The following is a 27,176-nucleotide window of genomic DNA, read 5'->3' as shown; positions in this document are numbered from 1 at the left end:
GCTGGAATATGTAGATTATTCCACGGCCCACTAATTGCCAATAGTGAGCTATTTTTCATAGCAAGCACTGAAACCACAACCAGATACCCTGCTTGCCTTACACAAGACCAGAGCTTACTATCACATTCCAGAGTTAATTTGTGAAAGCTGGAGATGTCCTGCCTGCCCTAGAGCAAGTCTGTCTCTTCAGTGATCTGAGGGTTGTTGGAGACAAAGGAATGCTGAGGAATAAAAATACTACAGAATTCTGATGAGTTGAAAAATAAATTAGAACTTTCTCTTCTATGGCTTTCACATTATGCTAATCGGTGGCAAATATCTATGAACATCAGGAAAAATTAACACACTGGAATCAAACATCTTTGGTTTTTATATGTTTTGAAATGGTAACACATCCTCAACACCCTTTAAAGACCAACCATTAGAAAAGCCATTTAAAAAATTCTGAAGTGACAAACTATTAAACTAAAATAGTTCCATTCTATGGGAGCTGCTGAACTGCTCCATTCTGTCCAGTCTTATGCTGGACAGTTCCAACACACCAGCAGGAATACCAGCTCCTCAGTGATGCTGTGGTGGATGGGAACCACTCCCAACTGGCTGGAGCCCCTGTGGTGAGCACTGGGAGGGGATGGAGCCTTCTGGATTTCTGCTGTCACCTCCAACACAAAAATCACTGCAGAGAGCAGCTCAATAGATCTGCACCCAGCCACCACTTGACAGTCAAATCGGACAACGGACAGATGGCAAAAGGATACAGTTTTCTTCCAGTCACCAGGATCATCAGTATATAACCTCCCAGGCACAGGAGGGACAGAGTTGTTAGGATGTTCTCTGTAGTTCTGCAGCAAGGCATACTGTCCCAGCAGTTCTCCACCCAAGGGTGCCCATTAAACAAAAGTGCTGGATCGCATCACTGCAGTTAGGCTCTAGTCACCAATACAAACACACTCAGGTAACTGGCAAAAAGTATCAACTGAGGTACTTAAAAAGGATTAATCTTTGGAAAGAAAATGAGGGTTCAGTCTGAAGACAGCTTTTTTGAGTGAGAAAGCTTGGGTTCTGAAAAGGACTGTAAGTTCCTCTGTCTTCTTTGAAAGACCGCATCAGAGAGCTGAATTATCTGATTAGAGCTGATCTTTTTTCCATTTTGGTGGAAAGCTAAAGGTTTTTTTGAAATGTGTGCTACATAATATGGAATGAGAATCTCTGGATTTATATTTGTCACGGTTTAACACTGGCCCGGCAATTAAACCGAGTAACAGACGCTCTCTATTAATCTCTCTCTCCTCCCTTATAAGAAAGGAGAGAGAATAAGGGAGAGAGACTTATGGGTTGGAAACTAAACTACACAACTTTAATGAAACAGTAATGATAAATGGGAAAAATTAATAAATATATACAAATATACAAGAAAATGGATACCACATTCCTCCCCCCTTTCCCCCAATAGCTCTCACGTCACCACCGAGGCTGCAGGGCAGCCCTGGGAAAGTCCAGGCTGGACTCCTGGAGTCGGCAGCAGTCGGGAACTGGAGGCAGGAACACACAGATATGGGCTGGCACAGATCAGGAACACAGGCAGACGAACGGACGGGATCCTTCCAGGATGCCGGGGTGAAGGAATGGGAAGCAGGAAAGGCAGGCAGCCGGAAGCTGGAAGCAGGAAATCTGGCTTGGCCCTCGTGATCCCTCAAATTTATACTGAGGATGACGTATATGGGATGGAATACTCTGTTTGGTCAATTCTGGCATCTATCTTGTCCGTTCCTCCCCAAAGGAGGGATGCAGGTGGGACCTCTTTATGTTTTCTTCAGAGCTGAGCAGTGTCCTTGGCTCTGCATACCAGTCTCTAGCAGTAACTATAAACATCAAGTGTTATCAGTCCTAGAAACACACACTGTCTGAGAAACTTGCTGTTAATTTCAGCAAGTGCAACTACTTACAGGAGACTTAGCTAAAAGCAAAAGTACAAGACAGAAAATCACCTCTATCCTGGCCCAAACCAGGACAATATTTAATTCAGAAACTACTTGATTGAACCTGCTGGATCCTACAAAGACTGGGTTTACAATGAAGAGCAGTTGTATACATGCTGAGGAAGAGCGCACAGTTGGATGGTTACAGCCACCCACTGTCACCAGGATCTTAACACTCAGTTCAGGTTCTACTGGGCACTACATGTAAGTTCATCATTGTCTGGTCATCATGGAATTCATGGATTCTGACAGTAGCCAGAGCTGAAGCAAATTATCAGGGATGTAGAAAAGCAAATCACTGCACAGACTGGACTGGGAGTGTCCCATCTCTGACTGCAGAAAGACTCAGCTCCCCACCAGACTGTCAATCATATGTCTCTAGCTAAGCATTGAGATTGCTGCTATTCTGTAGAGCAAGCCCTTGATGGAGTGACCATCAGTAACTTCAGATCATTAGCCAGCTTTGTTATCTCAGCACTGACACTACACTCCAAATCATTTATGAATGTCAAACAGCACAGGCCCCACACGGATCCAGGGCATGTTAGGCTGGTAAGAGCCTCCCTCACCATGGTGAAGAACAGTATAAAGAACTTGACTTCTCAATATTTTACTTAACATCATCCACTTAAGTGTGAGAATGGATTTTCTTCTCAAGCATAGGGCAAAGACTTTAATGAAAACAGATTCTAATGAACAGTGTATTAGCTTCTGAGAACTGCTGGGACAGAGAATAAACATGGCATGACCCAGCCTGGGCCTCAGTATAAATTCAAGCTGTATGCTTTTATTAGGAAGGGCAGGTATTAATTTCTCCCTACCTCTGCATGATAAGTACACAGTTCTCAGTGCACAGAACTCAGGCCTCTCTGTTAGTCTGCATCCCAGACTTGTGATATCTGATTATATGAGACTATCAAAGTAATTACAAGAGAAGAGGTAGCAGCCTATCACCACAGCATGCTGTGCAGAGAACACTGCAGAGAAGTACAGGACTTGTTTGCATCCATCCTTTTGGATGATTTTCTTTGACTATCTAGTTGCTGACTTTTCACGGGCTATCTGCTTTCAGTCAACTGAAATAAACTATTACTTGTTCAAGTCTTTGGCAGTCCACTACTAAAATCCTCTTGGCTATCCTCCTCTCTGTCTAGTTACAGCAATTTTTATTCTACAGGTTTTACTGGGGTGTTTTTAGTGGTTAATTGTTTGTGCCAAATATTTCTGCATCTTTCTGTTCAACTATTTAATCAGTCTTCCCTACATCCCATCACTTTTCTTATTTGCAGATATTTGTACCTTTTTACTCTGTATGGTTGCTTAAATTCTGACTGAAGATTTGTTTCCCACTTAAGTCAAGCTTTCTTATTTTTTTTAATAACCATTTCTGAAGCTAAGTGACACATCATTAGTTGTTTGTATATTTCTATTTCAGGGAACCATTGATCCCTTACGTAATTCATTTGTTGCACGCCCAATACAGCTCTGCATTTAGGCTTCTCTTCCTTAATTTCAGAATAATCTTTTCATCTTTCTGGTACTCTAGGACCTAAGGAGTGCTTGGCTGAGCTATTGGGGATTAGCTTCTCTAAACTTGCTGTGTTATTTGACAAGTTTAGAGGTGGATAGACCAAGTCATCCATTCCATTTATTTCTTTATCATTTTCTTCACCAAGAAAGGCTTTGCTTTCGTGTCAATAGCATCCCTAATGCAGGTCCAGAGGGACTGTCAGCACCTGTTACAAGCGTCTTTTCCAATTCCTACTTTAGACAGATTTGTCAGCCCTGTTTTGAGTTTTCTGTGGCAACAGTCTGGTCTCTCTCGTCCCAGAAATTAAGGTTTTAAAAATGGTGATCCTAATTTAACTCAGCAACTCAAAAGCTTTTGGGAAAGCAACAGAAGATGACCTGTCTAGAACTCTCAGTGGAAAGGATAAAGAGGTTTATAAATTAAGGCTGAGAAACTGGAGCAAAAATGAGCAGCACTAAAAGACCAGAAGGAACATGAAAAGAGGGATTGAGGCAAACAGTGAGGCACAGTCAGAGCAGCAGTGTGTCCCCTGCCTGAGCACAGTGTGACTCCCCAGCATCCAAAAGGGGGGCTTCCTGTGGCACAGAGCAAGGGGGAACTAGGATAAAATCCTAGTGGTGCCTTGGTGACATGAGCATCAAACCCTCGTGTTCACCTGATTACACCGAGTTCAAGAAAAGACTTCTCCAAGAGTGCTTCCAGTAAACAGTATACATATACCTGAAGAAAAACATGTGCCTTCTACACAGCATTCAGGTTGGCTGTACCTCCTCAGTGACCTTTGCCAGCAGTGGTAGCTGATGGGCACCCACAGGATGCCTCCAGGCACAACCCTGGTTCCACCAGTCACAAGACATACAGAACAAAGGAGGAGGTACAAGCCAAGTCTGTTGCAGAAAGAAAGGAAAGGGAAAGGGAAAGGAAAAAGGAAAGGGAAAGGAAAAGGGAAAGGGAAAGGGAAAGGGAAAGGGAAAGGGAAAGGGAAAGGGAAAGGGAAAGGGAAAGGGATGCAACCAAGACAACATGAGAGAAGCTACAAGCACCAAAATTTGGTGCAAAATTCTTCTTTCTGCAGATGTTATCTTCTAGACTTGGTTAGCTCTCTTAGATCACATTCTTTCTCTGAACCATCCAGTAATATCTTGTAAAAGATGCCAGCTGCCTCAAGAAAGGCAGATTCTTGGGAACCTTTCTTTTTTACTCTGTCTCCAGGGCCTGGACAGAGGCAAAAAGTCTGCTAACATCCTTATAAGAGTGCCCATCCAGAGGCATCCAGAGATTCACTGGATGAAATTACCCAGGTTACATATGTGCTGATGCTACACAGAGGGGACACCTGTGGGACAGTTCTGAAAAATTCACAACATGATCTTAGGATCTAGGCAAGAAGCATTAGTGGCAACTGTGAAGGTGATGCAAGTGGAAGGCAGGGAGCAAAGCCTGACAGACAAAACAAAAGGAAGGCTGGGGAGAGGGTGGAGGAGGATTTAAAATTGGTAGCACAAGTAAAATTTCCCAGACAAAATACATTTGGGAAAGTTGAGAATACTCTGGATATACTGCCATGTTTATGCCATTCTGTGCCAAAAACTGTAGAGGACTTGCTTTAAAAAAAAAAAAAAAAAAAAGCTACTGTTTTTATTAACTGATACCAGTCTTGCTCCATTTTCCCCTCAGTACAATATTTAGAGTTGGAGATGTTGAAATGCAGGCATTTTTCTGTTAGCAGTGGAACTGCTACATTGCAGCTCTGCTACATTTCTTGAAGCTGGAGAACCCATAGCATGTCAGGTTCATGCAGATTTAACCTGCATTGTATGGAGGATTCTCTCACCATGAATTTACGTCTGAACACAAGCAAACTAAAAACCACAGAATCTATCTGCTACAACATGTGAAGACAGGATAGGAAATAATCACATGCTATGGTTACAGAACAGGAATTGTTCTTCCAGGCATATTTTAAATTTTAAGAGATAAAATGTTAGTCCACCCAAGCTAGCACTAGTAAATTGTGTGCATGTTTGGGATATTACAGTTAACAGTCATTCTGAGGCTTACTAGTCAAGAAACAGGAAAACAGATGCAAAATAAGCAAATGTTCATTAGACATCAGTCAAATAGGGTGTCCATTTTAGGCACTATTCCCTCCAAGGTTTATGCCTTCCTGTAGGATGAGATCAGCACTGCAGCACATGCTTTCTTACAAGGATGTAGCTCAAATGAAATCAGAGATGAAAAACAAATGGACTGCAGGAAAAAAAAATAATTAAAAAAATCAATAAGCACTTTAAATTATTCATCTCATGAAACAAGAATATAAATGCAAGTAAATCCCATCTTTAGAACAGTAATCCCAGAAGAATTATCTTTATAAGAGTCAAACTGTCTATTGCGGATTTTCCTGCAGAATCACTAGCACTTAGTGAAACTTCTGAGGCAAACTGGTAGGATTAGGTCAAACTCAGAGCATTCACCTACCTGAAGGCAAAGCAACATTGAGAATAGCAATACCCAATTTCCACAATGGCTGCTGTCAAAGTGAAGGCAGACAAAATACAGAACAGGCCACAGCTTACAAAAATGTGAGTAGAACTACTAAGAAATAGTAATCTGAAATACAAATATGGCCTTGTCCTATTGTGTTGTCTGACAGCATTTTCCTGTCTTTTTTTTTTTTTTTTAACATAAGACATTTAAGTCTCATCCAGCTTGGCTGTCCTAGAAAGTTCTACAGATAAAGACAAATATCACTGAGGAAAAAAACACTGTTTCAAATGGATTAAAAATGTAGTCCAACAAATCCATTTAACAAAAGACTGAGGAATCAAAATCACTGAATTATTCCCAAGCTACTACTTCAAGGACAAACCAGTGTAGACTTAGGTTTTTTTTTTTTAAAAAAAACAAACAAACAACAAAACAAAGAAAACATCCACATCTACTAGGACACAAAGCACTAAAGAAACCAAAACAACAAAATATGCTTCTTTTCCAACCCTTCCCCAACCACTTCATAGTTCTTTTCCTTTTCTATCAAATTAAAGGGTTAATCTTCTCTCAAGGTCTATTCAAACAGCCCCTGCCACAATTAACTTTTAGATAGGAAAGGCAGCAGAACTGGTTCAGCACAGGGCACTCACTATCTGCACTTTCCCTGAAGGATTCCAAAGACTGTTCCAGGACAAACCCCCTGACTCTTCACTCTTTGCCTCCACACATGCTTCAAGAATTTGGATTCCATGAACTGCCAACAACATTTAACCACAACGTCTGGTTTTAGAAGCAAGAGTAATAATTTAGTAGGGCACATCCTAATTTTAGAAAAGATATCCATGAATTTCAGCTCCAGGAACTTTGATCTAAGAAACTCACAAAACTGTGAAGTTACTTATCTGTGGAGATAAAATGCAAAAACTTCACCAAGCATTATTTTTGCCTGTGTTTTGTATGAGAACTAATTTTGAGTAGAAAATAACTGTATCATTTATTTCTAGTTAAATAATGCTATCAACATAATCTGGTTTGTAGAGATTTATTCAGGACCAAGTATTGCTGTGTCAGGAATTCTAGCACTAACACTGCACTGGCAGCTTTGTGAGCAGGCTTCCCATGCACACAGGCGGACATGCACATAGTGGCTGGAAACCACACTAAAAAAATTCAACCGAGAAGTGAGGCACAGTTTTAACCACAGGTAATTAACCATTAAAACTAATTACCAATAGCTTATAGCATACTGTTTGCAATCTGATGCGCTCAAACGGAAAAAAAACCACCTCACCCTAACAAGTCTGTGCAACACAAAACTGGTAACAGCCCCCCAAAAAACCCCAAACACAAGCAATAGTTAAAACACTTGTTTGATGTAAAATAAAAACAGCACACTGTCTTCAGGCTGTGAATTTATTTTCTATATAGTGCTCTCAGCTTTCCAAAGCTTGAACTCAGGAATTGACTCATTTGTTCCATTACACTTTGTACAGGCTAGCAGGATAAAGCAAAAAGTAAAAAAAAAAATATAGCTGGAATAGGGATCTGGTTTAGATCCTCTGCAGTAACATGTTCACCATAGCAATAAATCAGGAAAAGCTGATTGCTTTAGCACACAATCCTCTGAAGTTTCCATATTGAGCAGCAAGGCATTCCATTGTATAGAATAGGCTGAAAACAAGTTGGTACTTCAAAAGAAAGATGCCTCTAGATACGAGCCCTTAATGACCCCTGTTAACTCCACTTTAGGGTTCATGATTTTCTAGCACAAAGCCTATTACAATTTCTCAATATCAAGCAGAAATCATGTCATCTTAGACTGCAGGAAAAAAGCAATACCAGATCAGGAAAGGAAAAGAGTGCCTCCAGTCAAAAATTTTAAGTTTTTAGAGAGTGAAGAAAAAGGCATACATTCTAGCAGTGCCATTGTTAATAGGCCAAGACAAAACCCTGGAACAGAGCCAGTCAAACTGAGTGACATCTGTTTTTTAAGGAGGCAGGATTTACGACATTAAAATTACAATAGCACATGACAACAATCTCATGGCAAAATAGGATTAATAGGCTCCTTCCACACTGTCTTTCACTCTTCTGAGTCTGCACCTGGTGGAAGAAATAATTTCCTGAAAGAGCAACTAAGATCCTAGATGTGCTTACTTCGGGGGACTCTGCTCAGTCCCTCTGCCCAGGCTGGATGCAGCAGAGCACCAGAGGCAGGGTCAGACCCCTCAGGCTGAGCATCTGCCACCATCTCAGGGTGGTGCACAGCACAGGGATCTGATGAGAAGCTCCTTTCACTTGCACTGAGCACACAATTGCTCTAATCTACACTGGGGCAGTGCGGCAGCACACATTCACGGGCTCTGAGTGTGGAGGCTTTCCACTTTGTGAAGCCCTCCCAGGAAATGCTGCAGACAGACAGCCAAACCTTTCCAGATGTGCCCAGGATCAGCTGGACCGGCCCAGAGTTCTTAGCTCCAGCGTGGGGCTGGCACTGGAACACCCAAAGCCACACATGCACCTCTAGCTGTTCAATTGCAAGGCTCTGGTCATCAGGAATTAAGCAGCTGGTGACTGATGCCCTCCTCAAGGCCATGCCAGAACTGGGTATTTTTAAAAGGCAAAGTAAGAGAGGTGGGGAGCTGCATTCATGGAATGGCAGAGGGAAACGGACCAAGAAATTACACATAGTTGTTGAAGCTGTAACGTGATAAAGATTGTTTTCTGACTTAAATCTACTTCTCCTTTACTCCTCTTGTTTGCCTTAGCAAGGTCCAGCTGACAAGGATTGGAAAAGCCTGCTCTGAGACATTGAAGCCACAGACACTGCAGGAGGAAAGTGTACAGAGCCACAGAAATAATGACACACTAACAGTATAGTATCAAGGCTTTTGTTACCATTGTCTAGTTATAACTATGATAGAATCCCAGCAACACTCTAAAAAAAAAAAATCACCCAAAGCATGTATTAGTTTGTAATAAGTATCTCTATTTTCAGCATCTCTGGTAAATGCAGAACAACATGAGACTCCAGAAGTGTGTATGAGAACTAGTCGCATTGAAGAGGTCAGTCTGTCATTGCAGCTGCCATGCTTACAATGCACGTGGTCACCAAGAGAATGCTGCCTTTGTCAAGTGAAAGAAATGCCACTGTAACACTAAGAAAACCCCATCATCACAAAAACCCAACAAACAAAACCCAAAATGACAAACAAATCCCAAACCTCCCCCCCTCAAGTTATTCTGTGTGCAGCTGTCATGATGGACAACATGAAAGTTATCAGAGGACTGTTAAAGTACTGTTCTGCATCATACAGATCCTCCATGAACTGTTATCCAGTGACTGAAAGCTCCAAAATTTTGTAAAGATGGAGAAATGGTGTCTTTAACAGCCCTTGTTTGTTGTTCTGCTGGCACTGAGTGGAAGCACATCAGCCCATGGATCTTCTTTCGCTCTTTTTTCTTTTTTTTTCTCTTTTTCTTTTATTTTTTCTTTTTTTTCTTTCTTTTTCCTTTTTCCTTTGCTTTTTTTCTTTTCATTTTTTCCTTTTTTTCTTTTTTCTTTCTTTTTTATTTTTTCTTTTTCTTTTTTTTTCTTTTTTTTTTTTTTCTTAGCTGGCTCAACCAGGGCTATTGAATACTTATTTAAAGGAAAAAAAAAAAAAGATAAACAGCTTATAAAAAAAACTAGAGATAAGAGCATAAAGCCAGACAGTCAGTGAAAGAAAAGAAAATGCTATTCTAGGCACACTCAAAGATGACAGGTGTTTGCTGAGGAAAAAAACCTACTTACGTAAGATACTAAAAACTGTCTGCAACCCTTGAATTGTCTTGAACCCTTGAACAATGGAACTGGGTGCTCAGCAGAGTCCTGCCTGCTCAGATGCTAATTCCTAACAGCTTCCACTATTTCCACTTCAACTTCCCAGCCAGACCTCAGCTTCTACAACCTGGACCAGCAGAGAACTGAGCATAGAAGCTAAATCCCAAATCTGTTGGAGACCACTCAGATTCCCACGGAAATCTGAAGTCTGAAGTGCAGGTAGGGGGTTTTATTTTGTGATGGTATCACTCATGAACAATATCTGTGGACGAGAACTGGAAATCCTGTATTTAGTTTTAAGTACTACAAGAAGCACCATAACCATAGATAGGGTCCATGATTATAGATAGGCAAGAATACAGACTATTCATTAAAACAGGGAATCCAGTATTTTGCTGAAGTTCTTATGTGGTGGACCTTGTGCAAAGGTAATGTGCTTTTATGTTTTTTAGAAGTACAGCTTGCAGCAGTCAGACTTAAATATATACAAACAGATAATTTCTGTACAGGATCTGAGAGACTGGATTAAGAAGCTCTCAGCTTCCAATCTAAGCTCCAGTGCTCTGACATTTAAATCCTAGAAGGCTGGAAAACCCATCAGTAAAGATTCAAATAGAATACAAAAATTAATGCCAATCAGCATGACATTACAGGAAATATGACCTTACTTCTTAATAAAAACCAAATAAGCTTGTCAAAATCTCAAAGGTTTTATTGACATAGTGTATTTGTTATTTCATAAGGTGTGTCATATAAGCCTACCCCAGGATTTCTGCTGTTCATCATATTCATAAACAACCTGAAAAGGAGGCAAGCAGAGCTGATGGATAATACCAAGTTATTAGTATGGCTGAGGGAGACTTCACAATGCTCAGTTTCAGTTGCCATTTTATTTATCTTTATATATATATTCACACTAACTGTTGCTGGTTAGAGCTAACTAGTAACACTGGGGACAGATTTTGAGGTTGTGATGGTTGATGTTCTATTCAAGAGTCAGCTCATTGCTTAGTGGCAGTCATTGAATAGGTATGTTAGAAAACAGGAAAAAAAAGACAAAATACTGCAATGTGGCATAAGTACATAGCTCTGCCTTACTCAGAGCACTACACACTTCTGATCCCAGCATCTCAAAGAGGTAGATCTATAAGACAGTGGTAAAAGGAGAAAGATGAAAGGTACAGAACAGCTTCCCTTATAAGGAGCCATTAGGCCTTTTCTGTCTGGAGAAATGAGAAGGCAAATATGTCAAACCCATAATACAACTAGATTGGAGACAGGGATTGCCCAGCATAGGAAGATGCATCCAAATGAGACCAGACAGGAATGAGAATCCAAGGGAACAAGAAGAGGTTGCGAGTTTATTCCCACAAGAAGTCATTCAAATGCTGTACTCCTCGTCAGATTTATTACTTGTGGTAGGGAAAGACTGCAAAACTTTGTGGAAGAATGCTGAGTGTCACTATACACACAGGAAACATACCTCTCTGTGAGGTAGAATAGTACGAGGAGGAAGCATATTGTGCACCCTGATTACACTCTTCCTCATGCATCCCCTTTTTGTCACTGTGCTGGCTGTACCTTTTGCTTGGGCCAGTTTGACTGCTTGCTCTGAGATACAGCATTTTTACAGAATAGATATTCTTATAGAACACACAAATAACTAATTACAATGTATCTAACTGGTAGACCCTGGTGGTCCCTGTAAGCCCCACAGAGATACTCTTTACCAGTGCTCTGGGAGAAAAATTTAAAAGCAGTTTGTGACAGAAGTCAATTGAAAAGAGCAATGCTTGGCATTGCTGCAGCCACATGAATGTAGCAGTGAGACACATGGCCTGCACTTAGAGCATGGGAAACTGTATTTTGGGAGACTGCAATTCATGGGATCTTTGAGGTTGTGCTCAGTGTGGTTGCTATGAAAGCAAATACAGCTCTCAAGCACATAAGGAAGAAGCACAGAAACTGACAAGTACTTGTTTTTATATTTCTCTGGTCAGAAGTATGGTAGCAGACAAATGGTGCAGGAAAGTTAATAGCTTGAGGACTATGAACATATAAAAATCCAAAGAATCATTATTGCATCTGTGGAGGGAATGTTTACCACTGGCTTTTCTATGACCTAAGCATGCAAATTTAGGACATAGTAGTCCTTTTACTAGCAGCAAGAGCATCACTGGATGATCTACGTAACAGAAGTCTCTCTAGCAGGAGGCCACAGCTGTGGGGATCATACACTTTCACTGTAATATAATTTTCACTGATGTTTTGCCTCTTGACAAGAACAGCTTTTGCTTGAACAGACAAACATATAATTTGTCCTATCTGGGAGCTATAATTTGAACAAACAAGGCAGTTTTGGTTTTTTTGTTTATTTGTTTGTTTTACTGTAATGCACTTGACATTCATCACTGGAAACTAACTAGATAGTGTAAGAGAAAAGAGTGTATAGCACAAGCTAACACTCAAACCCATTCCAAGTCCAGTGAAGAAGACGAGTCACTTGTACCAGGTAAAAACATTACCCTATGAGATATTTGTTACTGTAAAAGGAGAATCAAATGTAGACTTTGAGAATAAGATGTGCATAGTGGACTTGTACATTTGCCTTTGCGTCTTTCGAGGTTTGTAACTTAACCTGATTTGTGCCACTAGTAAAACTCCTTGTGCTTTGACTGCAAAATTGAATTCATAGAGGCACAGAACAGCCCAGGCTGGAAGGAACCTCAGAAGATCATCTTACCCAACTTTTCATGTGAAAAGTAATATAGGTTATATTATCTAATCTAGCACCCTGCCCAGTCACATTTTGAAAACCTCCAGTCATGAGGACTCTATCATGTCTCTGGAGAGGTGCCTGTGACTGTTCTCATTTTAAAAAAACAGAACTTTTACTTTGAGTAGAAACCTCTCTCAGGTCACATTGAGGGTATGTACAGCACAGAGATGAACAATTCCTACCATTAAGAAGTTTCTAGTTCTATGTATGCCCACCCAGAGCAGAATGGTAATTAACATACATCTTCATAGGGCTGTTACAGGATATACAGCAACAAATTTGCAGCAAGTTGCAGCGGATATTAAAAAATAAATTAGAAAGATTCTTAACCATGAAAGTAACCAATAGGTGCCCAAGCAGAAACAGCATAGCTAAAAGAGCATTTGTTTAAGACTACTGGTATCTTCCAAAGGGTATTATCTGATGGTACATATGGGATGCAGTCAGGACTGACCCCAGTTTACATTTAAAGCTTTTCCTAGATTATGTTATGAGTTGGAACCTTAAATTTCTCTTGTAGCAGTCTTTCCCACGTCCTCCCCCCAAGCCATGTCATAGCCATAGCTTCTTGCTGTCACTGGGAGAAATTTGCCTGCACACAAAATCCACTACAATCACATAAATCCTGGGATTGCAGTATTAATCCTCAGTTTAAGTCTTTCAGCATTCATCTCTAGGCTGCACTATCTCCTGCCACAATCTTCAGCTGTATGGGCTATCACGATTTTCTACAGTCTAGGCAGCTGCTTAACACCTTGTAAACTGTGGCCATTATTCCCCTGCTCACTGCTTTTGCCTCAGTATTCTTGACTCCACAGATAGCCCCTTTTGAGGGATGGCCTTGCTGCATTTCAAGATCTCTTCTTACTGAATCAACAGGAATGTGCAAGTATCTAGCTTGAGGCAAACCTGCTTTCTAGACCCTCATAACCCCAAAGCCTGTCTCTGCCTGGCTGTTCTTGTCTTAAGTGCTTCCAGGGGACTCTAATAGAGAAATTACATACACAAGCTGTATGCAGTTGCTACAAACCAAGTAGCCACCTCTAGCAACTGATAAGCTCCGAAGACCAATCCATGTTCCCTAGATCACCAAGCCAGAGTCTCTAACACCTATACTTTTGTTCTGCCTCATTAAAGATGTAATTGTTTGAAATATGTATTGAGCGATCTGTAATAGACTTAAGTAGCCTTAGAGGGGACAGTAAAGTCCCACTGTTTTGGCTCATCCAATTAGTAACTGCCTTCAAAGGATCTCTTGAAAATATTTATCAGTTTTCTTTCTCAAACACACAAACTTCTTGCCCAAAGATGTGGATATGAAATCCATGGCCCCACTGTTGGTTGAGTATGTGCAACCATCTCACCATATTTTCTTTTGAACATGTCTTCCACCATTTCATTCCCCCTAGTTCTTGTTCATCTCTTTAGCTGATTCTTTTCCAAACTGAAGCACCTCAGCTTGATCATTTCTTGAAAGAAAACTACTCCAGACCTCTGACCATCTTACCCTTCTGAGCTCCACTGTAGTTCTGCTACATTTGAGATAAGGAGACCAGAAGTGCAGAGTGTTCAGCATCTGAGATCTAATATACAATGTCATGATGCTCCTTGTTTTGTTTTCCATTCTTACCCAATAATTCCTAGCATTTTATCTGTTTTGTTTGCTGCCAAGAATTAAATTCATGTTTCCATAAACTGTATCCTCATGCTTCCATTAAATCCTTTTCATTCCTCTATTGTAATGGCCAGTTCAGAACCTACATGTTGCTTGGTTTTTCAGGTTTTGTTTGTTTGTTTGTTTGTTTGTTTGTTTTTGGTTTGGGTTGGGTTTTTTGGGTTTCTTTGGGGGGGGTTTGGTTTTTCTTTTTGTTTTGGTTTGGTTTTTTTGTTTTGGTTTGTTTTCTAATTTGAAACTACCTTAGGGGCTGTTTTTTGCATATTGGCATTTACCTAGCATAGTTCATTCTTCAGTCAGGATTCAGCATTACTGAGTCCTGAATGACTTTGGATTATCAAACTTGCCTCACTGCTCACCCTTTAAGCAGCTATGTTAAACAGCAGGTACCTTGATGCTTCTGCACACCAAAGCCTGGCCTCCAATTCTATGGCCAGTAGACATCCTTTAACAAACCTCATGAACTTAGAGTTCCAAAACATTTTTTGCTGGTAGACTAAATTAGTCATCTATGCATTTTGCTGCTCTCTTCAAAAACTTAAAGACATCTGAAAAGCAATGTTCTGCAATGTCCCTTTAGTGACCCTTCTCAGGTAGATACTAATTCTGCATTTTATTACAGTTGCTACTGGTTTCCCCAGTAGACCTGACAATTATTTAACAGACCTGCAATTCCCCAGATCCCTCATGGAACCTTCTTTATAGACTAACATCACATTCATCATCCTTTGTTACTCAGGAACCAGGCAAGGGAAGTGAGGGGCATACATGCTGCTCACATCAATCCGGGTATTTCAGCCCTGAGTTAAAAGAATTTTGGGGCAAACATTATACTAATCGTGACTTGTTATTGTCTATTTGTACTATAACCTCTGTTATAATTGCTTCAAATTCAGACATATCTTCTGCTGAGTGTTTCAACTGATACGTTTTATACACAGTCTATTTTCATCCCATAAGTGTGTGTGTACACACCCACTGCTTAGCAAGGAGGGAGACTTTCTATCCCCATGTTAAAAAGTCACAGGAAAATTAAGAGACATTTATTAGTTGCACATTTGAGCTTCTTGCACACCTATCTATTAGGAAAACAGCTTCCTGAACTGGAAAATATATTCAGAAGCTTTGACAAGAGTACAGAATGTACAGTGTGCTGTAAGACAATCCTATTCAAAAAAGATTCTGCAACAGTATCATCTCTGCTTACTATAGTAACATACATTACATAAGAGTAGTATAAACAACCTAACCAAAATTCAAGCTTTTCACAAGCTAGGGAAGCACACTTTCTAGTTGTTCATGTCATTTTTATAATGCTCTTACTCATTGTTCTTCTCTCTTCAAAAGAGATATTAAAAAAGTCATTTGCTAGTCTTACACACTATTTGCAACACATTTTGTGCATACAAAAGTACATTCTAAAATCCAAACAAAAAAGATGGATAATAAATAGTTTACAAAGTAAAATTTTTTGTGGCACCTGCATGAAATACAGTAAACAGATAGACAAATTCTAACTTACTAGATTAATAGCCTTTTAAACAGTAGGTTTCTATTCACTCTATTCTCAGTAGTAAGATGTAAGTTTAAGTTACTTCCTTGCATCCATTCTTAAGATGGTTTTAGATGGTTTTTCTTAAATATTCATGTCAGCAGAATACTGGGCAAACAGTTCACTAATGGAAGTTGACATTATAAATCACAATCAGTTTTATTTTTATTCTTTTTTTTTTTTTTAAACAAAGAAACAAACAAAAGTTAATGCTGATAAACCAAAAAGCTGACCTTTGACTTCTGAAGAAAATTGAGCCAGGTGTCGGGATACAAAGAGTCTCAGTTGCTGATTCAGGTCACAGGACAGAATGTTAATGTTCCAGGAACGAATTCCTGCCCAACAAATAGAAATAAATTTTTTTTAAAATTGAGGTTTTATTACATTTACTTGAGAAACAGAAGTGGACATAGAGAAGTTAACAGGACACACAAGGACCAGTGATGCTCTTTCAGAAGAGCATACTTAGAATTAAGAAAGTCTTGAGAAACAGAGGGTGACAAGATGCTTACCTTTCATAAAACATCTGTCCCTGAAGCACATGTAGTGTGTGCAGTGGGCAAATCTTGATTCAGCTTGGGCTTCATGCAAGTGAAACTAACAAACTACAAGGGACTGAGGCTACATAAATTACACTACTGCCTAACTAAGCAAATACTTTGTAAGCAAATACTTCTGCATCAGCCAGCACTGGTCAGTAGAGATGGTCTACTGGATGGTTAAACTAGTAAACACCTCAGATACACCAGCTTCTCTGCTCTTGCAGCCTGTGCATCCTCCTAGTCACAAAAGCTCCCTTGCAACGCACTCTGCTGCCTTCAAAACTCCTGATCCCACTGAGATACTTTGAGTTTCCTCTTTAATCTGTATAATCTTTGTGAGATAATCACCTTCATATTACAGCAGGAAGCAGCATCTGCTCCCAGAGCAAGTGGCACCATGCCATGCTGGGGAAGTCACCTTCAGACCTCAGTGTGAACACCTGTCCCTTCTGGATGACACCAAACACTACAGTTCACAGATCTTCACATCCCAGTAAGGAGCAGCCTCTCCTAGGTGGTGTGATAGTACACTTTGGCACCAAGAACAAAACCATAATACCAACATGAATCATGACTCCAGCCTCTTGTCCTGCTGCCTGCTGAAGTACAGACATTGAAGGCCGATGCCACAGACTTCTAAGAATTACTGAAAGAATTTCAGTCCCAATGTTTATTGATTGAGTCCTCACTGAGAATTCTTTTACTATCTTTTGGAGACATACTCTCTCTTGCATAAAATATAAAGTTTTATGACATCTGCTATCTGCCTTCTTTCAAGCAAAGCATGTTGATTTTTCACGGAGATACCACTCCCAGTTACTGCAGTTCCAGTTCTCCAGTACAGTAACTCCACACTGTGCAACAGCTTCTGATGGTCACTGGTGGGAAACAGGATCTTCTAGGATACAAGCTCCAGTTTTCTACACATAACCAGGACAGACTTAGTGATCATTGCATTGCAGAGTTGTCTCAAGGCGTGTAGAATCTACAGCAGAAAACTTTGCTCTTAGTTTATTTTCTGGTGACAGCTGACACAGTAGAGTAGTGCAGCTTCTTTATTACCTGACAGTCTGCACTGCAAAGTGCACAAAAACTCCAGTTAAACCCTATAAATGTCAGGAATGGGATAAAAAGAAAAAAGGAAAAAACAAAATAATCAAAACTTACCACCATCTTCAGTGTCACAGAACATCTATTTCTTTCAGTTTGGGCATGGGATAAGAACAAATGAAATGTAGTAAAAGACTGGGAGCAAGAAGGTGAACAAAATGTTTTCCTTTGCTTTCCATACTCTTAAAAAGCATGATTGTTACAACAAACATCCAGTGTAAGTGCATCTTAATGCAGCACTGATGAGCACTCTGACCTGGACAGGAACAAGGTGGCACTCTGCAGGGAAAATCTTGCTGACTCTAGCTGCTGTGTCACTGTCATGGTGTCCTACTGCAGCAATAAATGCTATTTGAGGTACTGCTACATCCTCTAGGATGCAGAAAGGAGATATACTCTTTCAGAGCAAGGAAAGGGAAGAGTGAAATTATCATCTCAGTCATCATCATACTTGCAGCAATTTTTTCAACATCTTTTCACCTCCAGGTAGTCTGAATTTACTTGTCATTTTCCCCCACTTGTCACTATTTCAAATTATCATCCCATGGTACAGGAGCTGGAACATTGTCCTTGCTGATTAGGGCCCTTTACCTCCTGATACCGAAGTGCAGACTATACCTTAATAAGGTTTCTCAATATTTGTACTCTTTGAACACACACGCTGGGGTAAGGTGCCATGTGACTCATAAGTTTTCCATCCCTTTCCTTATGCCCTTGTGAACTTTTTCATTTCCTGCTAAGGTAATTGGCTTAAAAGCTTTGGCATTTCCCATTAATACCAGACCTGGTCTTCCAGATGCTGTTTTAAAACTGGACAAAAGTCACGCAGGAACAGAAAAAAAAAGACCAGTATTTATTAGACAGCATTTTAGAAGAAGTGTTGTTCACATATCCCACAGGTACACAATGACACTGCCTGAGAAGCAGTACACATGGAAACAAGCAGGTTCCCTACATTGATTATTTCCTACATTAACTATTGCATTCTCCTGAACCAAGGTATAGCAAGAAGTCTGGGCAGGCACACTTTTTTGATCAGGCAGGGCAACAGATTTATTCACTTAAAAAAACCCAAACAACTTTGTGATGTTTGGTTTTTGCACAGACCAGGTGCTACAGCCAAGGGAACAAAGGCACAAAAGCCAGCTTTTTCATCCTTTATAAAACCCTAACTAGATGTGCAGTAGGTAACACTTAGGACCAACTTTGCTTGCCAACTTTATTTGCCAGTTTTATTAATCTGATGGTTATCAGGGCTTATTATCTAATTGTTATCAGCCCCTTGCCATACTTACCAAGTTACAAAAAAATGTTTTCCTGAATAATTTTATTTACTCTGGTTTGTTTCCTGAGGAAAGCAAATCTTCTTCTCAGTTGTCTGTTTTGTCCTCACATGAAATCTCTCCAGCAAGCTAACAGAGTGGGGATCATCATGTGTGTACTATTTCCACATTTCTTGAACTCTCTGAATCAAGAGTATAGCTGTCTCCAACATTATAACACGCTTTCTGTTGACAGAGCTGAAGACCCTGCAGTCATTTTAACTGTTCTCACTTTTTATATCCATCTTCCAATTTGCAGATGGTGGTCTATTTCAAGAAGAGGTCATTCTCCCATTTCACAGTGGGGAAAACTCCTCTGAGACTTGCTCGAGATCCTACACCAAGTTAGTGACAGAGGAAAGTCCAAAATCCAGGTACCTAGCTCCCTCAGCAATTTACTTACACTGTTAGTAGCTTACCAATAGGGCTTAAGTGGCTGTCATGCAAAGAAGTGTGTGTACTTGGCAGAGTTTCAGTAGGTTTCTGGTCAGATAAAACTAACTAAAACTTACTTCTGCTGTGTTGTTGCAGGACCGCAATTCTTCTTTTCCAGTGGGAATTCCCAATTTATTGGCATATAACTGCAGAATCAAAGAGCAAGTTTACAGTCTGATCTGACATCTCTGTTTCAAAGATTCAGAGAACAGATAAGGATGCAATTTGGCACATGAGTTCAGTGAAGTGCCAAGCAAAGATGATCATCCTGTTATGCAGAATGCAAGAGTATCCCCTTTGAAGAGGGGCTTTCAGAGGACAAATGATCATAATCTGACCTACCTGTACAGAAGGCAGCCATCTCTAGGAAAAAGGAATGAAAAGCTTCTCTCAAAGTAGCTGGTAAGTGGGCTGCCAGCAGAGATGGATGGAAAAGATATGGAGAAAGTGAAGAAATGGGACAGGATGTGACATTTTTACACCAACCTCCTATCTTAAATTGTACTATCCATCTGTTCCTTGGTAGTGTTGGTGCTTGAGAATTATCTTTGAGTAACTGGTCAATAGGTACAACTGTTGTAACTGGCATCTTTGAAACCAATGTGTCTTGGAATTGGCAGATAGGGGGAGAAGAAGAGCAACCAAAGTCAAATGGCTTTTTCTTTATTTCTTGGGGGGGTACTAAACTGCTTCTTAGAACTGGTGTTCCCTTCAGGTCCTGATGTAGCTGACAACATCTCCTTTCTCTTTTTCATCACAAACTGCCATAAAACAAGAACTATCATCTCACCACCTCCTTCACCCTTGCTTTTAAACAACACTACATCTAATATGCAAAGACTAATTCATTGCTAAGGCCTCTGGGCGCTACCAAGATAGGGAAAGCAGAGGTGCAGGATGTCAGAGCAGTCCTGTCTTGCTCTGGGTCATTCCTGAAGCAGTCAAGTTCACTGTTGTGGCTTATCCTCCCTGGTCCACGCAGCTGGTCTTTAGACAGCAAGAGGCTATAGCACAATAAACAGGTTTGCAGCTATCCCCTTGCACTGCAGAAAGCAGACCAGCAAGACCAGTGCTGCAACTAATAAGATAAAAGTTTGGGGAAAGATGGAAATAAGATTTAATCTGCTAATAAAATAGAAACTCTGGGAAATCAGAAATGTAAAATTTTAGTTTCCAAGCTTTCTGACATTAAAAACCAGCGTTAACTGCATTTCACTCATGCAAATCAAGGAGTGCCCAGCGGGAGAAAAGAAAAACAGCAATGTACCGATGGCCCGAACGCCCCCGAGCGCGCCAGCCCGCAGGACCCGAGCCAGGCTAATCTGTTATCGATGCTGTCTGTCACCGGCCTCGTCCCCGCTGGAGCTGATACTCCGGTCACCGCACCCACCGCCTGCGCTGACGCTGCGACACCGGCACGGGGGCCCCGGTCCAGTCCCCGGGGCCTCCCCCAGACCGCACCTGCGGCCTCGGCTGCTCCACCTCCCGCCCCGTGGCCAGGGCTCAACACCAGCCCTAGCATCAGCCGCCTCCCGGACTGGCGGGCACGCATTGCCCTACCCACGGGAGGGGGAGGGCGAAGGGCTGCGGCGGGGCAGCAGTGCCGCAGGGCAGGGCGGGCGGCGGGGAGCAGGCGGCGGGTTTGCATCCCCGCGGCGCCGTGCGGCAGGTGCTTCGCGGGGCTTCCCTCCCTCCCACCCTCCGTCCCTGCTCCTCACCGCGCTCCAGGGCTCCCCGCACCGCCCCCCGCTCCGGCTCCGTCCCGATCTCCCCGATCACCACCAGCAGCGCGTGCCTCCGCGCCTCCCGACGGCGCCGCGCGCCCGGCAGCCAGGGCACTGCCGTCTCCATAGCGACCGGCCCGGCCGTGGTCTCCATGGCAACGCCGGCGGCCGCTGCTGCAGCGCGCGCTGACTGGCGCACGGCTCTTAAGGAGCCCCCAGCCCCTCCCGGATTGCCCTGATTGGCACGTGGTGCTGCGCTACTGCGGATGAGGCGGGCGTGTCTTACGGGGGCCGGGCCCCGCCCCCTGCCCCTCCGCTCACCCGCCGGCTCTAGCGCTCTGCCCGGCGTGCGGGGGTGTCGCCGCCGGGGCCCGTGAGGGGCGCGGTCAGACCCCACCGAGACCCGGACCGACACGGAATGGCAGCACCGCCTCTCCCCCGGTAGCCTCCTGCTCCCCCGACCCCAGAAGGCTCAGCAGGCCCTGGTCTCCCGCACCCGGCCTGCCCCGCTCCTGTCAGGGCGGCGGCTGCCCGTGAGGCGGCCACGGTCCCGGCTGCGCTCCCTCCGTGTGGTGCTGGGGGTGAGCAGTGCTGCGCTCAGCTGCTCGGAAGCGTGTGCATGGCTGAGGGGCTCTGGGGAAGGTCACCTGCGTGACTCTGGTGTGAGAAGGGGGCTTGAATGCCCACGGAGCGTGGTGGGTGCCCGGTGTTGAGTGGTGGCAATATCCACCACAAACTCACGAAGCCAGCAGTGCTAAAGGTGCTGAGGCCTGGTATCATCGTTCACATTCCTTCCTTCTTCTTCATCCCTCGGTACTAAGCAGAACAGTCATCTCTTCCAGGTGGTTCTTTGTCCTCTTCAACTAAAGGCAAGTGTAATGATCTCCAATGGTAAGTAATGTCATTTGCACAAACATGAGGAAACTCCATCTGAACTTTCCTAGCCAGCAGTGTAGAACTGCTGTGAGCTGCCAGCTGCGGTGCAAGCAGACAGCTGTGTGTGCAGGAGCTCTTACCGGCCTGGGTGACCAGAGAAGGACTTAATTCAGGGCACAAGGCCACATCGCTGTCATTTCAAAGCACTTCAATGCAGTATGTGGCAAAGCTGAGCAAACTCAAAGTATGAGGCTTCTGCATGCTGAACAAGGGAGAGCTCCCAGAAAGTAGTTTCAAGTAGAAAATCCCACATCTTTTCTGACAAAGAAAAGGAGATCTACCCGGTGATGATGCAGCCTGGTGGAAAAGCAACCTAGCCATTGTAAAACGAGTCCAGTCAGCAATAATCTGCAGCGTTTCTTAGGACAGCGTCAGGCTCTGCCCCCTGCAGTCCTCAAGGTTTCCATAGGGATGAGCTACAGTTACCGGTTGGTAAACCAGAGTCTTCCTCTGTTTTGTTCCGTAGCACCCATCAACCCTGCAGTGAGGACACAGCTGAAACCTCAGAAGGTTCGGTCTAGCATAAAAGTGAATCCATAGTGTCATAGGATTCTGAGAGAAGATAATCAGGAAAAAAGTAAAAGCACAACAAGGGGGGGAAATTTAGAATAATTATCTCTGCAGGCTGTAACTGATGTTACTAGCTTACAGAGTTTTCTCATATTGAGATCTGTAATCAAAAGGTGCTCTAGTTCTCAACAGATAATTTAGGAGATGATGCGAAAGGTTATTTCCACATTAGCTTATGTCAACACCACAAGATATGATCTTTAGGAAAAAAATCTTGTAAACAGTGCATCAAAAGGGTTTAATTTATTTTTCTCTGTTGTAACTTGCATAATATTAATTTAGTTTGTCTCACGGGACTGCACTGAAGCAGGTAAATATGTAAACAACGCAATAAACCTGCAAATAAACACGGGTACAATAAATTCTATTGTGAAAGTAGGATTGTAGGTCACAGAGGGAAAACATGATGACAAAACATGAAAGATTTTCAGAGATTTTCATACCAGCTGGTGGAAGTGCCTTCTCTTTTCATATGATTCAATCTTAATATTTTTTATGCTTATTTTTGACATGGTGGCTTTCCAGAGCTGCAGCTTTTCACTGCAGTGCAGAGACAGTCCTCCAGCTGGCTCTCTGCCAACGAGGAAATTAAAAAGAGACATGCAAGCTGGAGTGAAAGCTTAAAAAGAATATCCAAGCGTGGTTCTGTACCATAGAGTAGAACCTCTAGAGAAGACTTTGGAATTAAGAGATGGGTTTTTATTAGGTGATCTGTTTGTATTCTTCCCCTGTACCATCAAATACTATAAAAAATATATTTTTCTTGCTTTCTGATGGGAATTACTTGTCTGTAATCATGATAGAATTGGGGTGGCATGAGTCCTAGTGTGTGTGCACTGCATAAGGCACTGAAATGGGGGATTACAGGAAAACACTGTAGATTCACACTCTGGATCCATATAAAAGATATGCATAGCAATTATGGTGTAAGTTTCTGTTTTCATGCACTGCAGCAGCAGCTGGCACTCACATAAAATATCAAAAGCTGACTGGGATGGTTACAGATACAAGAGGCCCTGACAAACATCACAGAGTGAGAGGTGGCAAAACCAGACAGAAGAATTACTTCTATACAGTGAAGGATGATGAATTACAGGTAAATTACTATTATAAACAGGGATTTAGAAAGTAGGCTCAAAATAGCATTAGAAGGACCTTCATAGTATCACAGGAAAAACAATCAATGCAGTTTCAGTTCCTAAATCCTTTAGCTTGGGATGATGATTTCCTTTCATCTCAAGCTAAAAATGACCACATGAATAAAAATACTTCTGGGAAGAAGAGATCTATGGCAGTATCTGAATGAGGATAATGCCTTAAACTGAGGTAATGTCATCTTGGCTATGACATTTCTACAAAGCATGGAAAAATATGTGACTGCCTAAAGGGACTTGGTTGTTTGGGCCTCTCCTGTGATGAACACAGCAAACCTGACTTTGATAATATTTCTTTGTGCAAACTGAGCCATCTGGCCATTCATATTGTCACTTCCAGGATATGTTTTAAGATACAGAAACAGAGGGATAAGCCCTTCAGTTTGACTGAACCACATATATTTTTGCTTCTGTTTAACTATATGTGTGATTTAATCAGAATAGTATGCCCATTCCTTCCACTTTTGTCTTACCTTTTGGTGTTGGCATACTTTAAGAAGCCTTTTCTATTATCCACCACAGTACTGACCAACTTTGGCAATTGTGTTTTGTTTGTAAAAATTTTCTCCTTATCATGGCAAACAGCATCTCTGTAGTCCTCCTGGGTAGCATGACCTTGCTTCCAAAGTCCAAACACTTCCTTTTTTTCCCCTGATTTAGGAGGAGCTTTCTAGCCACTACACCAGTCAAGTTCTGGAAGGCTTGGTGACTCTGGTGGCCAGTCATGTACTAAGTCTGAGGGCAGAGTTTAGCATATTTATAAGGTTTATGTGGTAGGGAGGTGAGTGATGTGAAAAGCCTGGGCCTCCTGAAAGAGCTGATTCCTTTGTTAGGTTTCCTGAACTTATTTTTAACATTGTCAGTTTCTTTTATAGCTACGTGAAGGTCACAGTGTCTCATCCTTGATTGCTTTCATCCAAAAGCTGCAACATTCCTGGCATGTAAAACTGGAGGGAGTGGGGAGAAATCAGGATTAATCCTTACTTTTTGCATCCTTTATGCTCATATACTGAAAACTCTGCTAGGGGATGCTCTTCTCTGACACTGTTATATCTACTGCTCTTTAAACTAATTCAACAGTTCAGCAATGCCTCCTGAACCAAACGTCTTTAGAAAAGGCTTTCAGTAATTTATGTGGCCTTTTAAATTAAATTATGCTAAAGAAACAAGACTTCTGAAAACACACGTGAATTAGCAAAGTGCTTAAGGAACAGTTTACATTGAAGCAGCTCTGAAATGTTTTAACAGTTTTTGGTTTACACCAGCCATCTTTTTTTTCTGGATTTTATACCAGAAAAATAGTTCCCAATCTTTTTTCGACAAAGCCTCATCTAAAAAAATGGTATTTAGAAACACGAAGCTGTAGGAAACCTGGGCATGATACAAAGTCACAAATGAATCAGCACTCGGTGAATAAGATTTCTGCGTTAAAAACAAAAGCCGAGCTGGTACTTGTTAACCGACGTATTGGTACCAGCTCTGTGACACGGTACTGGAGGTCCGGTAACAACTCCCAGGAACGCGGGCGAGGTCGGTCCCCGTGACGCCCACCGATGCTAGAGGGGCGGTCCCGGCCAGGGTTGTGGGGTGACTGGATCGGCTCCGCCTACAGCGGCGGTACCGGCCCTGTAAAGCGGACCGGTCCTCCTTCTGCCGCCCTGCCCCTACCGCAGCCGCTTTGCCCGTTGTTCTTTCCCCGCCGGAGCCGGGCCGAGGAGCTGCCCGGGGCGCTCCGGCGGAAGCAGCGACCCCGGGAGGCGGAGCGGAGTGGGGCCGGGCCCGGGGGGGCTGCCCGGGGCTGGGTTTTCGGTGCTGGCAGGTGTCTCGTCGCCCTGGGGAATGCCATGTCTGGCTGGCTGCGAGCGGCAGAGTGCGGGAGGCTGCTGCAGGGCGGCTGCAGGCACAGGGAGGGCTGGCGTCCAGCATCGCTTCCCTCCTCACTTCCCGCACATCGGTCCCCGGTGTCCTGCAGTAGCATGCCAGGCATTCGTATTTGCCCCCGGACTCGCGGCCCCGTGCAGTGTTTATTCACAAATTAGTAAAGCAGAGGATAATTCATACAGAAATTGGCCAGGTCTCCCATGTAAGTAATTATTGAGATATTACAGTACCGTACCTAGATTTTCGAAGACAAACAGAATCCTTGTTCAGTAAGTTTATCTGTCTCGTTAGGTACCTTTGTTTAGGTGTTGGGAAACTGTCTGGAAGAAAACAGACATGTGAGCAATCCTGACTCTTTAGCTTTAGCTAGAGTAAGCTAAGGGCCTTAAGACCCAGTTGCAAGGTTACTGAAAGATGAGCTATGGGAAAAAGATAAGGGAGCTGGCAGTAGAAAAGAAGAATAACAGGATAATGAGGTAGCCAGCAGAAGTTCTGTGAGAACAGAATTTGTGTCCAAGATATAGCCACCTGCAAGATATCATTATATAAACAAAGGCTCTATATAAAGCGAGTGTCCACTGTTAATAAACGACTTCACTTTAACCATATTGGTGACTGCGTGTCGTCCTTTAAGCCTCCGCGGATTTTTTCCCACATTTAGGTATCTAATTCCCATTTGAAATTAGGATCCGGACTTTGGTGCTTTTCATGTGAGTACTATCCTGTTTAAAAGATGGGGCCTGAGGCTGCACTGAAGCACAAAGAAATGGATGGTGGAAGAAATGGCAATGGGGTCCCATCCTAACTAGCAACTTACATTGGAGAGAACAAAAATAAACTATAGCATTGTAAATTCTGTAAAATACAAGAAAACCAGAAAAAAATACTCCAAATATGAAAAATCAGACAGCCTTAATACCTTCATTAATTGAAAGTCTGGTGCTAGACATGTTTTTCTGAAGGGAAAAGAAGCAAAGACCAATTTTGCTCTTTTATTTTCTTTTTTTAGATAGAGGTGGCCACACCCTATTCATAACATAGTTTAAGACTCAGGAAAAAAAGGCATTCTGCAAACTGAGGGTGAATATTTAGATCTGGAATGTGTATGTTTATGAAGAAGCAGGCTGTTTTGTATCATAGTATAAAAAAGACGGAAAACATTAGTTACAAATGTAACACAAAATATCTGTAGTCAGTTTTAAAACTCACATGCATATTTATTATTTACTCGTTTGACTAACTGGACTGAGCTCTCAGTTTTGTCCTGCTCAGGTTCATGCAAAAGTACTGAGTTGCAGAAAATGAGAGTGGAAGGGAACATCCTGGAGATGATTTAGTCTTACTCCATGGTTCAGAGTAAGATCAACTGTACCTGCTTGTAATACTTTTAAAAAAAGTCTTTTGAAAGACCGCATAATCTTTGTTAGCCCTACATCTAAAACATTTTTTGCTTATTTCTGCTTTGCCATATTTTAATTGAAAGCTACTCACAGTTAATTGAATTTGCAATTGTTCTCTAATGTGTGAATATGAAAAACAAGTTAGTTGCCATCGATTTTTTTCTATTTGAAGTCAAGATAACCAATTCCTTTGCTATCATCTCTCCAGTGACACAGTGGTTAGCTCAGGCCGTGCCAGAGCACGAGAATTATTTCACACACCTCACGTGT

General features: G+C 42.2%; 1 protein-coding gene and 1 long non-coding RNA gene across 2 annotated transcripts in view; one reads left to right on the top strand and one right to left on the bottom strand.

The window, feature by feature from the left end:
- MAP1A (microtubule associated protein 1A) overlaps window positions 1-21,141 on the bottom strand; it is a 51,009-nt gene extending 29,868 nt beyond the window's left edge. The window contains exons 1-2 of the mRNA XM_071753980.1: window positions 20,960-21,141; window positions 16,066-16,167 (exon numbers count right to left, since the gene is read on the bottom strand). Of these exons, the coding sequence (XP_071610081.1) occupies window positions 16,066-16,167; window positions 20,960-21,119 (262 nt within the window). The 5' untranslated portion in view covers window positions 21,120-21,141. The remainder of the gene's footprint in view (window positions 1-16,065; window positions 16,168-20,959) is intronic.
- On the top strand, window positions 9,629-20,971 carry LOC139800677 (uncharacterized). The gene is made up of 3 exons (XR_011727874.1): window positions 9,629-10,045; window positions 19,066-19,180; window positions 19,338-20,971. It is a non-coding gene; the product is annotated as an uncharacterized lncRNA (long non-coding RNA).
- Window positions 21,142-27,176: the final 6,035 nt, after the last annotated feature.

The sequence above is a fragment of the Heliangelus exortis genome, chromosome 11, assembly GCF_036169615.1.
Source record: "Heliangelus exortis chromosome 11, bHelExo1.hap1, whole genome shotgun sequence".
NCBI classification, from domain to species: Eukaryota; Metazoa; Chordata; class Aves; order Apodiformes; family Trochilidae; genus Heliangelus; species Heliangelus exortis.
Note: the sequence above shows the minus strand (reverse complement) of the source record. Positions and strands in the feature narration are given on the sequence as shown.